A 15,000-nucleotide genomic window follows, 5' to 3' on the forward strand; every position below is an offset into this window, starting at 1 on the left:
GCATGGTCATCAAGTTTGGAGGGACGGCCTGATATATTCAGGGTCTTGGTGCCATACGCCTTTCACTTCTTAATTGTTTTGACTGTGCTTCAAGGGATATTCAAGGCCTTTTAAATATTTTATACCCATCCCCTGATCTGTGCCTTTCCACATCTTTAACCCTGAGACAGGTCTGTTGAAAGCTCCTTTGTGCTCACAGTTGAGTCTTTGCTGTGAATTGCACTACCCAGCAGAGGAAACATAATGAAACAGCTGATTTTATTCTGAAATAATCAGAATCACTACAATTTAACACAGGTAGAGGCCAATTAACTTGATATGTGATTTTGAAGGTGATTGGTTACATCTGAGGCTAATTTACAATTGCTATTATAAAGGGGGTGGACACATCCAACTAAGATATTCCCATTTTATATTTTTAATTAATTTTCTGCAGTTTATAGAATTTGTTTTTCAATTGGAAGTTGTGGGTTACGATTCGTAAGTAAAGGTGTAAAAAGTCTGAGTGAATGCAGTTTAGTTCCAGGCTATAAGGCAACAAAAGGTGAAATCTTTGGCAGGGGGTGTAGACTTTCTTGAGGCACTGTGTGATTATATATAAATGTATATAGATATATATGCTGTTTTTGTTTTTGTTTGCATGTCATACTCGTATGTTCTACAGACTGGCAAGTAAGCTGAGAGGTACTCTGACTTGCCTCTATGCTGTCTAACCTGGGTTTGAATCCCGATGCAGCTATAAACTGTCATCCTGGTGTTTCATAGGCAGGATGATTCATCCGTGTGCGTACCATCCTTCGGATGGATGTTAATCGCACATCCCATCTGCCAAAATTTGTTGGTGGACATCAAATATCCCATGGTGTCCTTCGTGAAAAGTAGGTGAGCCATAGCTGGCATGATGGCCAAATTCCTACCTTCCAGAGGGCATTGTATCAGTGGCACAGCCATGCCCTCAGCCAATGATGCTGTGTCACAGCCTTGTGCTGCATACAAAAGAAGAATAACAGTGTATTTTGACTTAGATAACTTCAGTTAAAACACTAACCTGTTCCAGTTCATTCTCCAGCTCTGGTCCAAGCCCTGTCCAGCTGCTATCAGGCATGGTTTGTGCATTTTTTTCTGGTTCAGAGTTTTCACTGGCATTGACCATGTCAGTCATTGCTTCAGCAGCTGGTACAGTTGTGGGGCCAGGTAAAGCCATTGCAGTATATCCTCCAGGATGCTTGTAAAGCATGAAGCATGCTACAGGGTGATCGAGAGGGAACAGTTGAAGCCATCGTCCAACACGATGGAGGAGGAATAGCCTTCATCCATTTCTCAATCGACTCCAACAATGTCCTGTATTATAAAGAAACATGTCTTCAGAGATACTTTAGAGAAAGTACAATGTTCACAAATAACCCCACAAGAAAAGAAAACATTTTTCTAGTTTTAGTCTTCTTATGATAAGCAATGCAAATAGCTTCCGTGTATGTGTGTGTGCGTGCGTGCGTGCGTGTGTATATATATATATATATATATATATATATATATATATATATATATATATATATATATATATATATATATATATATATATATATATATATATATATATATATATGTATACATATATGTGTGTGCAGAGGTACTTTGTGCAGAAGGAATTTCAAGTTGAGCAAAAGAGAACCAGGTACTCTGTACAATTCCAATTAATTAATCACAAATAATTTTGCAGGCAATACTATAATGATAATGTAATGATTAATACAATATATACAATATTTAAAATACAATAACAGGCAAAACAGGCAATAATATGATACAATAAGGCAATACTACACAGTAATGGCTGCTGCTGTGCCTCCAGATAGACAACATTTCAAGTCTGGTTGTTGGGTGCCAGAATTGTGAGCATGGCAATTATAGACAAGATGATGATTTGTAATACTGCCTACCACAGGGTGGTGCTGTATGATACACATTTACATCGAGAGAATTGGGGTCTTCCGCCCACACTGAACCGCTACCCTGTAGGTTTGAAAATATCCATTTGGCAAGAGGATTCTAATGGTATGCAATATGATGGGGTTACTACCGGTGGGGTCGATTCTATCGATGGACAGACAGACAGACAGACAGAAAAATATAACTTTATATATAGGGTATATAGATAATAGCAGGGACCCGCACAACATCCACACAATGTAAAATGTGACTTCATGTCCCCAACTCCAACCCCCCTCCCCCTCCCTCTCGCAAACCCCAACTCCTCGCAAAAGTCCTCAAACAAAACCTCAAACTCCCAACCCAAAGGCTTCAATCCCCTCCCCACTCCAAGCCTTCAAACCCTCTCCCCACCACAACTCCACAAACCCTCCCCCCCCACCCTCAAACACAACTTCTCAACCCATCCCCCCTTCCCCAAGTCTCAACCTCCCCCACCCAACTGTCCCAACTTTGCTCCCCCCCCCTCCCAGAACCCCAACTCCTCATATTGTAAAAGGAAAAGGGCATTCTTATGTCAATCATTACATATTTAATAACATGTCACCACAATCACCAACTTTGAAGTTGTCTTACTTGGAACCTCCTTGTCAAAAAATGGCTATCTCAGTGTTCTGGTGTATTTTGTGTCACTGACAATCTCTCAAATAGTGTCTTTACCACGTTTGGTAAAAATAAATAAATAAAGAAAACAAAACCCACTTTCAATTCCTACCAACTCGCTTTTCATCGTCTCCATCTTGCCACGTATGCTTATTTACTTCAAACAATATGTGAATTAGATGTCAATTCAAATGTGAAATACAGTTTGTTTATACATCCTGCGCCAGTAGAGTACGTGGGTTAATCTGTCGTGCGAGCGTGGTGTACGGGGTTACCGTGCAGGGGTGCTGCATCGTGGAAGGTTTGGGCTAGCCGGGCACGTTGTATATTGTGTGTTATTAAAGTTGATTTCAAGAAAACAACCAACATCAAGGATGTCAAACGTTACCTCCAGGTTGTGTCACTTTCCAAAGATGGCCTAGTTGTCGTCCGTCGGGACAAGCCCTTGTCCTCGGCATGTGAGTGCATTATTGTCCCACGTCAGGTAGTCAATGGCTTACCAACAGCATTACACATTCAACTGGATCACCCGAGTCATCATCAACTCAGTTCTGTGATTCACCGCTGTTTTTATGCTCTTGACTTGGACAGAGCAATCGATCAGGAAACCTCGAGGTGTCACCAGTGTGCTGCATTGCGCAACATTCCTCATACCATTACCAAGCAGTCCACTGGAGATCCCCCTGGTGCTGTTGGTGTATCCTTCGCAGCAGATATCATCAAGCGCAATCACCAGCTAGTTCTCATATTGCGAGAATGTTCCACTTCCTACACTACATTGTGCATTGTGGAGAATGAACAACACATCACTCTCCGCGACAACTTGATCCGCTTATGCATCGAGCTCCGGCCATTGGATGGACCACTTGCTGTCATCCGCACCGATCCAGCTCCCGGCTTCACACGTCTGGTCCACGATGAGCTTCTTAAACGTCACCGGATGTGCATCGAGATTGGTCGCATTAAAAATCCCAACAAGAATCCCATCGCTGAGAAGGCAGTTCGTGAATGTGAAGACGAACTTCTATGACAGGAGCCGATGGGAGGACCAGTATCTCCAGTAACCCTCGCACTGGCCACCGCCAGTATGAACTCACGAGTTCGTGCACGGGGACTCTCGGCCCGAGAGATGTAGTGCCAGCGGGATCAATTCACCAATCAACAAATCCCTTTCTCGGACTTACAAATGATACAAGCCCAACACCATCTTCGTTCCATTAATCATCCCCATAGTGAGAAGTCGAAGGCACCCATGGGGTCCGTCAAGCCCAATGTGTCAGTGGAAGTCGGTGATTTGATCTATTTGTACTCTGATCGTAACAAGTCATGCGCAAGAAACCGCTACCTGGTCTCTGCCACCGATGGACCCTAGTGCAACATACGTAAATTTGTGGGGTCCCAATTGAGGAGTGCAGCTTATCGGGTGAAAGTCTGAATGCTACAAAGTCCCAGACTACTGGAAGGATACGCCCCCACTCCCTCGCAATCGGGGATATGGTGTTGCACAACAAACCGAGGACGTATGCCTCCAACCAGCAACAAAACCACCAGACCCCCATTCATCCCCTATGAGCTGTCTTCACCTGCTGACAGTGCTGAATCCTTCCCAATCCCTAGTAGCCACGTACCAGATCTCGGTTCTGATGCATCCCCGAGGCTTGACACCTGTAGTCCTGGTTACTCCAAAGCCATCGGTGACACCTGTGAGGAACATCCAACGGTATCTCCAACTGTCTGGACACCAAGACGCTCCAACCGTGTACGTTACCAGCCCAAACACTTCAAGGATTTTATTTTGGATGCTTAGAGTCATATTGTGGTCACAATGCTTGCAGAAACTGTCATGGGGAAGAATAATCCCCGAGGGCAGTCTACCCGGTGATGGTCTCAGTATATCTGACTGACTGGTACATGATTTATGTGACCTCCTCCAGGTTAAGTGACCATTATCCTTGTTTAACTTTGTGTACTCTGCCTCAGTATTTGAAGTCATGTACTGTCACCTACTTTCTTCATTTATAACACCAAGCATGATCGTAGATAAATGACCTCGTTAAAAAAAAAAGTGGTTACGCCAGCAGAGTACGTGGTTTAATCCGTCGTGCGAGCGTGGTGTACGGGGTTACCGTGCAGGGGTGCAGCATCATGGAAGGTTTGGCCGAGCCAGGCACGTTGTATCGTGTGTGTTATTAAAGTTGATTTCAACCTCCCCAAGACTGGTGTTTGGCCTCGGTGCTCCGTTGGGGATTCCCTTTAACCATTGTGGCGCTGTACATATATTCAGCAGTCCTCTTGATTGTACGAAAGTTTTCTTTGGATGATGTACAGTCGACCACTGCCTCAATTGCTCCCGAACAAAACATGCATCACCTCAGTTCCTCTGCATGGGTTGTAATCAAAACGTACCTTTATTTCATCAGAACATACCTTTATTTCATGATAAAACACTCTCTTATCCTTTCGACAAACTCACCGCTGTTCTTAACCGTTTTATCAGTCTTTCCTACAAGTCTGCCAATGATGCGTGCAAGGAAACCCAACAATCGGTAATGTGGAGCATTAACAAAGGACACAATGGGTCTCACGGACATTCTCTTTGTGGATTTTGGGAAGACCATAGAGTCTGGATGCTGAACCGTTGCTGCAGTAAAGCCAATTGCAGTCCTGGTTGCCCAGTCTGCCTGCTCATTTTAGTATGGACAATCTTGTGCTCAAGGACCATTGTTGCTTTGGAATTGGGTCATCAGCTAGTTTTGATAACTTTTACCATCCTCCAGAAGTAATATGATTTTACCATGGTATGACTCCTTGTCCATTACTGCCACTGCCCTGGTCTTGTGTGCTGGTCAAAGATCAAATCATTCCTGTTTCTCAGACTTTTCATGGCCTAATCGAAAGAATCCAAGAAGATGAGATGATGGTATCTTTCGATGTGGTTTCACTTTTTACCAATATCCCAGTTGATCTAGCGGTGAGCGTCATGCTCGATAAGTTGAAGCCTTCAAATGATTGGAAAATGGCTTGTCAGAACAGCCAACTAACGCCTGAAGATATTGCTAGCCTGCTGGAGATGTGTCTGAATAGCATGACCTTCATCTATGACGGTGCACACTATCGACAAATATTTGGCACAGCTATGGGTTCACCAGTCTCTGATGTTGTGGCTAATTTAGTGATGGAGGACCTCCACCAAAAGATATTTGAGTCTCATGAGAATTGGCTCCCACGATACTGCAACAGAAATGTATATAACACCTTCATTGTGCATACAAACAGGGTAGACCACCGACTGGGATAACTTGGCCGGGTGTTCCCCAGCATTAATTTCACAATCGACATTGAAAAAGAAAGCAAATTGGCCTTTTTGGATGTGGAGGTTCATCAGAAACCGAATGCCTACCTTAAGACTTTGGTTTACAGGAAACCAACCCACACCAGCATGTTACTGGATTTTAACTCCTGCAACCCAATCTCCCACAAACGCAGTGTAGCACGGACCTTTGCAGCTCAGACATGGACTATGTCATCTTCCAAAGCCGATGCAATGAAAGAAATCAGATTAGTTACACGAGTCCTTCTCAAAAATGGGTACAACAAGGGGATATTTCCCACCACTAAAGAACCAAAACAGAAAGAAGGGAAGGAGCTTGAAATGCTTGGGAACTGTGTACTGCCATACGACCTGGACCTTTCTGAAATAATTGGCAGGATAGTATGCAGCGCATGGATTGATGTCGGCTGCAAGTCTCTACGCACCATCCGTAATATCATTTCAAAACTAAAGGACACTATATCAACTGGTCATAGATATGGAGAAGTTTACCATTCATCATACAAAGACTGTGACCAATTCTACATTGGTGAAACTGGAAGAAATTTAAAACAACGACTAGATGAACATGGTAGAGCAATTTGGCTTGGAAACGTGACCCTATCAGCCATAGCACGTCATTGCCTGCAAAATGGCCACAAATTTGACTTTGATGGGACCCGTGTCCAAGACACGACGTCCAACAAACGACACAGGTTGATGTTGGAAGTTTGACACGTGAAGAGCCGGGAGGGTGGTCTAACTGGGGAGACGGTGGACCTACCCACACAATACACACCTCTGATGCAAATGGCGAAAACTGGATGGTGCAAATGGCTGGATAAGGTGAGCAACAAACACTCAATCCCAAACACCACATCCACATGTGCACAACACCCAACAAGAACCCCAACACTCACACAACCAACACCTCATCATGCCCAACCCGGACACGAAACCAGCCGTGTTTGTTCCCCAGAAACACAAAAACAACAACTACACACACATGCTCACCCACACACATACAACACCACATCATGTGTTAGTAAAAACAAAAAAAAGAGCAGAGAACCCCTTCAATGATGTGATTTGACATTTGTTTTTGCTTTTGCAAAAAAAAAAAAGTACTCCTCTATTTGACCTCGAGCACCAGCACGTGACCGGAAATGAGCAGTCGTATCAAAATAAAAACCAGACACGTGCCGAGGCTCGGGGTCTATTGTGCCTGATGAAGCCTGCTGCGAAGCTGGCAAAACGTTGCCTGAGACCGGGTCTGCTCTCGCTTTTTTGCTCAAATTACCAGTTGCTCCAGTTTTTTTACTTTTGGTTGAAAGTGCCTTCTTCTTAAAAAAAAAAAATATACATACATCATGAACAACCACACAGAATATATGAGGCCCCGCGAGGAGGAGTGATGCAAGCGACATTTTTTAATGATATGATGATGATAGGCTCGGATGATAGGGGAAGGGTTAAAATAGTGCTATATGGCATTAACTCCAAAATGGCCGATGTGTCCCTTACATACATCCCTCCTTGCGGCGCCTCATATGTATATTGTATATGTATATATATATATATATATATATATATATATATATATATATATATATATATATATATATATATATATATATATATACATACATACATACATGTATGTATGTATGTATGTATGTATGTATATATATATATATATGTATGTACATATATATATATTGTTGTGGTTGACGAAATTCGCAAACCACCATTCAGGTCCCTTAGGTGAGATATCTCTGTAAGTATATGTGTAGTTAGGCCCAAACCCGTTGTTTAGAGGGAATAAATGTCATTCATGCGGGCTGCGACCCTTTTAGATAGCCGTTTTTCTTTTACTATCTTTATTTTGGACCAGCCGCCATTACTACCACCACCAACCACGTCTCAACAGCCATCACACAACAACCACCAACCACAACGCCGCTTCACAACAACAGCCACGACCTTTACCGTCACAACTCGCCACCATCGCATCACCACCATTCTTGCGCCACTTGTGGGCACCGATACTGGACTCGTGCAGGGCGCGCACCGAGCAGCGTGTTCAGAAACATCACAGACTTTCCGAAGAAAACGGATCAAAAACGAATCACGCCCACTTCTGTTCCGTCCTATCGGTGAGCGTGGGGCGATTTGGCCCCGCCTCCAGGCCGTTGGAGTGTGGTCGCTATATGCAAATTCATGGATCAAAAAGCATTCACGCCCACTTTTCCTCGGTCCAATGGGGAGCCAGTTAGAGGTGAAGGGTCGGAGGTAAAGGGTCAAAGGTGAAGGGGCGAAGCCACGGGGCATATAAGGGGCCGCGTTCGTCAGTCGAGTTGAGTTGGGAGTTCGCGGAGCCAGTGAAGAGTTGGGACGAGTCAAGAGAGGAGACGGAGAGGGCGATCGGACGAAGCTGTGGAGAGGCGGCGGCGGCGAAGGCGGTTGAGGGGGTGCTCGCGTCGGATTCGGGGAACTGCGGAGGGAGAGGCCGGCGGCGCGACCGAGGTCGTGGTGGAGACGCTCGTCGCGGGACCCGACACAGGGAGATATCCTCCATCCCCCGAGCATCAACAACCCCATCCTGTTTCCCCCCGCGCTGAGATAGTGCGACAAGGGGGCCCCTTTCCCACCCCCCTACCAGACACCGTCCGCGAGGCCCGCGGAGTTGGGGCGCCACCGCCACTTTGTGTCTCATCATCAGACGGGTAGGCCCGACGCGGTCTCGGCCCCAGGCCCACCTACCCCCCTCATCCTTGAGGGTGGTCCTTTTCTTTTGCTTTGGGTATATGTGTTGTCGGCGCCGTCTGTGAAGTAAAATTGTATAAGTGTTGCCGTGTGCTCGGTAGTCGGATAGCTCTGCATTGTCTTCTTTTATATTTGCTTTTTGTGTAATATTGTGTGTTTCTTCTCCTTTTACATTTGCTTTTGGTGTAATTGTATATGTGTGCTTTCCGTTCATCGCGAAATAAATGTGCTTTATGTTGAACTGTTTTCCCGCTTCGCTTCGTCTTTTCCTCTATTGAATCTCCATCTTACTTCACGTAAAGGGTTGGTCGTGGGCTAAAACGCCCGATAATTAATCGAACCGTCGAGGCCGACGATAACACCGCTCGGTTATCCCGATAGTACGGAACGGGTCGCTTAAGTGGCCCGTGTCCGAAGTCGACCTGCGGCGAGGTGCGATCGCCCGGTCTACCCTCCGTGTGGGTACTTAGGTAGGTCGAATTTGGCGAGCAACCCTATCCCACGCGGGGGGCCGATTGGCACGATCGTGGTGAGGCCGAAAGGTCCACCCGTGGCTGGTTCCCGGCGTTAGTCCGAGAGGGTCACGACTGGATTGTCCGTCCGGTGGGCGACGTGCCGCGATTCAAGTTACGTGGCCGCTCGCACGCCGGCGGGCGCGAATCCGCAACACTGGTGTCAGGAGTGGGATATAAACTCATCGCCCTCCTCACGGCACTGGTATCGGAGAACGGGAAAACGGGCTCTCCTGTCTCCAGTTAAATTCAAGGGAATCGGTCCAGGGGTGAGAGGAGCGACCCCCGATTCCCTCCAAATTACGAGCGAGTTAAATTAACCCTTTGCGAGAAGCAAGATGGCGTCTCAAGGCGAGCGGGAGCCGGGGGTATTAGAAATGGATGTAGAATGTGTAGAATCGATGGTCCAGGATGAAATCCCCGTGCAGGAAATGTTGGTTGTACAGGAAAACGAACTCGCCCAACTGAACCCAGAGCCCGAAATAGGTGCGGCAGCGGCCGCGGTGTATGACACCTCCCCTCCCCCTCTCCACAAAAACCTCCCGATTCTTGCCGAATTGGCTCACCCAAGCGCACCCGACATGGCCCAGCTATTCACCATGCTGGCAAAAATGAATGCGGAAATGAACGAAAAGATGGATGCGAATACACAACAAATGAACGAAAAGATGGATACATTCACAAACGAAATAAAACGCATGAAAACTAATATGGAAACAAATGCGCAAGGAATGAAAGAGCTGCAGGGTGAGACGCGGAACATCGGCCGAAGCCTGCAGGCGGGCATGAAGGCAGTGACCAGGGAGCTAAAAATGGCGACTCCACGTGTGGGAGCGAACGAGCTGGAAGGGGGTGCAACGGCTGTGGGGCCCGCGGTGGAGGCGGGTGAAAAAATAATTTGGGGGGCGTGTTGGGCGAGGGTCGTGACAGAAAAAGTGACGGTAACCGAGAGGGACAAACTAATTGGGGTGACGGAAACGTGCACAAGGGAGATAACAAGGGAAGAGACGGAAATGATAGTTGAGACAAGGGAGGTAAAGGGTGAAGAGGTGACTGAGTTGGCAGAGACACGGGAGATGGGAACGATAGAGGGAAGACTACACGATGAAGACGGGGTAAGTGACGCACACACACACACAGAGGTAGTGGAGGACAATGGGGGTGAGCTGGTGGACTGGGTGGAGGCCCGGTGCGAGCAGCGGGATGGCCTCCTCCAGGAACGAGGGGAGGGAGTATGCCCCCTTGAGGCAAGTCACGACCAGGTGGGTTCGGTCGTGCTTTGCGAGGTTGAGGGGAGGAGTGCTGCGAACGGGTGCACGGAGAGCTTGGGGGGTATAGAGGCCCCAGAGACCCTTGTGGGGACACGAATCCCCACTGTGGTTGTCCCGGTGTGTGTGATGCAAGGTGTGAGTGCGTCCCCGTGTGTGGAAGCGACCCCGTGTGTGAGTGGTGTGGTGGCGATTGTGCCGGAGTACGTGCTTCCCAGCACGCCGTGTGTAAAAGGGGCACCGCAAGTGGAAGAGGCCGTGTGTGTGAGTGAAACGTCCAGTATGGATGAAACACCGCGGTTGAGTGCCCCCGCGTGTATGAGTGAGGCACCGCGGGTGAGTTCCCCCGCGTGTGTGAGTGAGGCACGGTGTGTGGATGAGGCACCGCGGGTGAGTGCCCCCGCGTGTGTGAGTGGTGTGGTTTGTGCAAGGGTAATGGCACGCGTGAGTGAACGGCCGAGTACAAGGGAGACCGTGTGTGTGAGAGAGCGGTATGTAAGGGAGATGTCGGTGGGCATGTGTGAACATGCAGCCGCGTCTCCCGGGGTGAATGTAATGGAATGGAGTGTGAGCGTCGTAACACGCAGGTGTGCGTGGGTTGAATGGCGACGACGGCGACATGTGAGGAAAGAAAGCCGAGTAGCGGCTGTAGTTGTTTCGGGGACCGGGCCGGGTTCACCCAGCATTGAGCACGAGGTCCGCGCTGTGCAACGCACGAGGCCCCCACGTGCTCGCTTGCGAGAGTGAAGTCCCGGTCCGGAAACGCCAGCGGTGGATTTGCCGATCCCGCGGACGGACAAAGTTTAGGCAGGATTATGGATTTGGACCGGACGGGTTCTCCACGCGATCGTGTGTGTTAAGCTCCAACGGGCAAAGCACATGTGTTCGCGTGGGGAACCCCTCGAGACGTGGGGCTTGTGTTTTTTTTATGCGCACGGTGACGTCATGGCTGCGCTTGGGGTTGGAATCCGGCAGGAGGGGTATCCCTGCCGGATGGTACCGTCCAAGGAGGGACGAGGTACACGTGCAGCTGCATGACGTCACGGGCAGGTGCAAAGTGCACGAGCTGTGAGTTGCCGCGCTGGTGATGCGCATGAAAAAAAACAAAAAAAAAAACAGCAAGCCTCACTTTCGGGTGCACAGGATTCCTGGGCAAGGGGTGGAAGACACCCTTGATCAGGGCACAGGATGGAAACTAGTTAGGGGGAAGGGTTAGCTTAGCTAGACCGACTTCATGGGGCAGGGGTAAGTCCTCATGGAGTCCGTGGAATGGAAGAGTTAGAGGGATTGTAGCGAGATTTAGGTTGGGAAAGTTATTTTAGAGATTTGGAGACAGTGACAGACTTGTGAATGTGTAGTGGGGACGTAGCTTAGCTACGTAGGTTCAATGGAACGTGCTATAGTTTAAGGGACGACGTGGGAGCACGAGTTAGTTAGGGGAGGTAGTTAGGAGGATGGCAGAGTTCAGTGGTGTGTGTTGAAGAGTTGTTGGTGAGTGAGTGAGGCCAGCGGGTCTGTGTGTATGGAGCGAATGGGGACTGCATGGTGCGATGAGTGACTGGGGGGAGGAGTGACTCCCGCCCAAGGGACCCCGGGGTCAGTGTAGAGTGAGTTAGGGGGTTAGTTAAACTGAAAAAATGGAGGTCGTTTTGTTGTTGGTGTGAATGTAGGCTCGAAACCCGTTTGGAGGGGTGCAGGAGCCCTGTTGACGGGCTGGGAGCGTGGCTGCGAAAGGTGAGTATCGCTGAGTGGGTACCCCGGGCACCAGGCTAGTCGGCCGTGGTAGGCCAAGGGCCCATGGGGGGCCGGGATAGCGTAGTGGGCACGGGTGCGCCTGCTTGGTGCGGGGGCCCGGGGCGCCATTAGCCGCGTGGGCAGTGTTGTGGGCACGGGTGACCCTCGGAAAGGGGCCTGGGAAGCCAGCCTGCCACGTGTGCGTTTCAGGGGAGGTGCCATGGGGGGCACTCCCCGTGTTAGGGAGCTGGTAGGCTCGGAGGCAGTGTAGTGCCCGGGGGTGCCATAGCGGGAGAATCGGCAGAGGGTCGTGCCTGCCAAAGGGAGCCACGTGTCCCAGCCATGAGACCGTGTGAGGGCACGGAGAGAAAATTGGGGGGGCGAGGCCGGAAATTGTGAGGACACCAACACAGGCGACGGGAATCTGGGTTGTTAGAACCAATAGTTTAAGCAAGAGGCGCTTGTTGAAGCCCCGGGGTAGTTTAACAGTTAAATGGTTAGGGTAGATTAGGAGATGTACCCCTCCGCACCATCCATCCCCTCGCTCTCGTTGTGGGCTGCTGGACCCACTTTGGTTATAGATCGCCGAACTCTGGGGAGGCCATTCTGAGGCTTGAGTTGGGCCTCGACACAGGACGTTAGCTCTCCCTTACTCCCCTCCGGGAAGGGAACGTAGGGGTTGGGAGTAGGCTAGGTGACAGGATAGGTTAGCCGAACAAGGACAGTACAGGGGGTTAGGGGACGATTTATAGTGGGGAAGTAAAAATAAAAACAACAAAAAAATAAGTTGGGGCTAAATTGGGTTTGACAAATTAAGGGAGTGGGTATAGACAATGACAGGCAAAGGCGATAGGTTGGGAGGGAGACCGTAGGGTAGGTCCGAGCCCGCCTTCCGAGTGGCCAGCACCACCGCACTCCCTCCACCAACCTCCACTGAACGGCAAAGGCTGGCCAGCTTCATCTGCCGGCTGGCTGTTTTCTGCAAGGCCTGTGCCATCGGCTGGCCGTGTTTTGCTTCAAGGCCTGTGCCGGCCACTTCATCTGCTGGCTGTGTTGCTGCAAGACCTGTGCCGGCTCACTTCATCTGCCGGCTGGCTGTTTTTCTTCAAGGCCTGTGCCGGCCAGTTCGTCTGCCGGCTGTGTTTGCCTGCAGCGGCCTTCTTCTGCGGGCTGTGTTTGCCTGCTGCCTTTGCCATGCCATGCCCACTGCCCCTGTTCACCAGCCCCGTTCAATTTTTGCTTTGCCCCCCCCCCCCCTGTTCATTGCCATGTGCGCCAGGATCAAGGCAACGGTTTGCAAGCTGCAAGAACTGCCCTGTTGGCAGGTACAACATGGGCCTGCAGTGGCGGCCCGTGCACCGTGTTTGCGTCCATCCATTCATCCATCCATTCGTTGTGTTCATTGCGTGTGCCACTTGAGCTGGCACGGAGACTACGTTGTGCAGCCCATGCACCGTTGTGGTTCACTGCGTTCAGTTCAAAAGGGAAGGCCTTGGACTGCGTGTGAGCAGCCGGCCACGTTCCCTGTCACCTGCATTGTTTGAGTCAGAGACTGCATGCGAGCAGCCTGGCTCCCTGCTAACTGCTTTCTTTTTGCAGAGTCCATTGATCCTGGGCCATGGTTTAGTGTAAAATTTGTAAGTTAAGGTAAGATGTACTGTAAATATGAGTGCGCCCCCAGCATGTCTGTCCTAGCGCCGGCAATTTTATTTAAGTCCTCCGTGTGAGTGAGTTTGTTTATGTAGTTACTCAGCCCTCAGGTTATTTATGTTGGGGACACGAATACCATGAATGTCGCACTCAGGGATCCGTAGGTAAAATGTATTAGGGGAAAACTACACATGATGGCACACGAAAATTTGACGACTCGGGACGAGTCTGTAAAAAGGGGAGGGGGTAGTGTTGTGGTTGACGAAATTCGCAAACCACCATTCAGGTCCCTTAGGTGAGATATCTCTGTAAGTATATGTGTAGTTAGGCCCAAACCCGTTGTTTAGAGGGAATAAATGTCATTCATGCGGGCTGCGACCCTTTTAGATAGCCGTTTTTCTTTTACTATCTTTATTTTGGACCAGCCGCCATTACTACCACCACCAACCACGTCTCAACAGCCATCACACAACAACCACCAACCACAACGCCGCTTCACAACAACAGCCATGACCTTTACCGTCACAACTCGCCACCATCGCATCACCACCATTCTTGCGCCACTTGTGGGCACCGATACTGGACTCGTGCAGGGCGCGCACCGAGCAGCGTGTTCAGAAACATCACAGACTTTCCGAAGAAAACGGATCAAAAACGACTCACGCCCACTTCTGTTCCGTCCTATCGGTGAGCGTGGGGCGATTTGGCCCCGCCTCCAGGGCGTTGGAGCGTGGTCGCTATATGCAAATTCATGGATCAAAAAGCATTCGCGCCCACTTTTCCTCGGTCCAATGGGGAGCCAGTTAGAGGTGAAGGGTCGGAGGTAAAGGGTCAAAGGTGAAGGGGCGAAGCCACGGGGCATATAAGGGGCCGCGTTCGTCAGTCGAGTTGAGTTGGGAGTTCGCGGAGCCAGTGAAGAGTTGGGACGAGTCAAGAGAGGAGACGGAGAGGGCGATCGGACGAAGCTGTGGAGAGGCGGCGGCGGCGAAGGCGGTTGAGGGGGTGCTCGCGTCGGATTCGGGGAACTGCGGAGGGAGAGGCCGGCGGCGCGACCGAGGTCGTGGTGGAGACGCTCGTCGCGGGACCCAACACAGGGAGATATCCTCCATTCCCCGAGCATCAACAACCCCCTCCTGTTTCCCCCCACGCTGAGATAGTGCGACAAGAG

At 49.5% G+C, this 15,000-nt stretch overlaps 1 protein-coding gene across 1 annotated transcript in view; it reads right to left on the reverse strand.

The window, feature by feature from the left end:
* Positions 1–15,000, reverse strand: part of LOC147019028 (uncharacterized) — a 198,672-nt gene that overhangs the window by 107,763 nt on the left and 75,909 nt on the right. The window contains exon 2 of the mRNA XM_085899206.1: positions 1,049–1,341. Coding sequence (XP_085755332.1) covers positions 1,049–1,237 — 189 coding nt within the window. The 5' untranslated portion in view covers positions 1,238–1,341. The remainder of the gene's footprint in view (positions 1–1,048; positions 1,342–15,000) is intronic.

This window comes from Eptatretus burgeri, chromosome 10 (genome assembly GCF_056783735.1).
Source record: "Eptatretus burgeri isolate ZD-2024b chromosome 10, Ebu_testis_v1, whole genome shotgun sequence".
Lineage (NCBI taxonomy): Eukaryota > Metazoa > Chordata > Myxini > Myxiniformes > Myxinidae > Eptatretus > Eptatretus burgeri.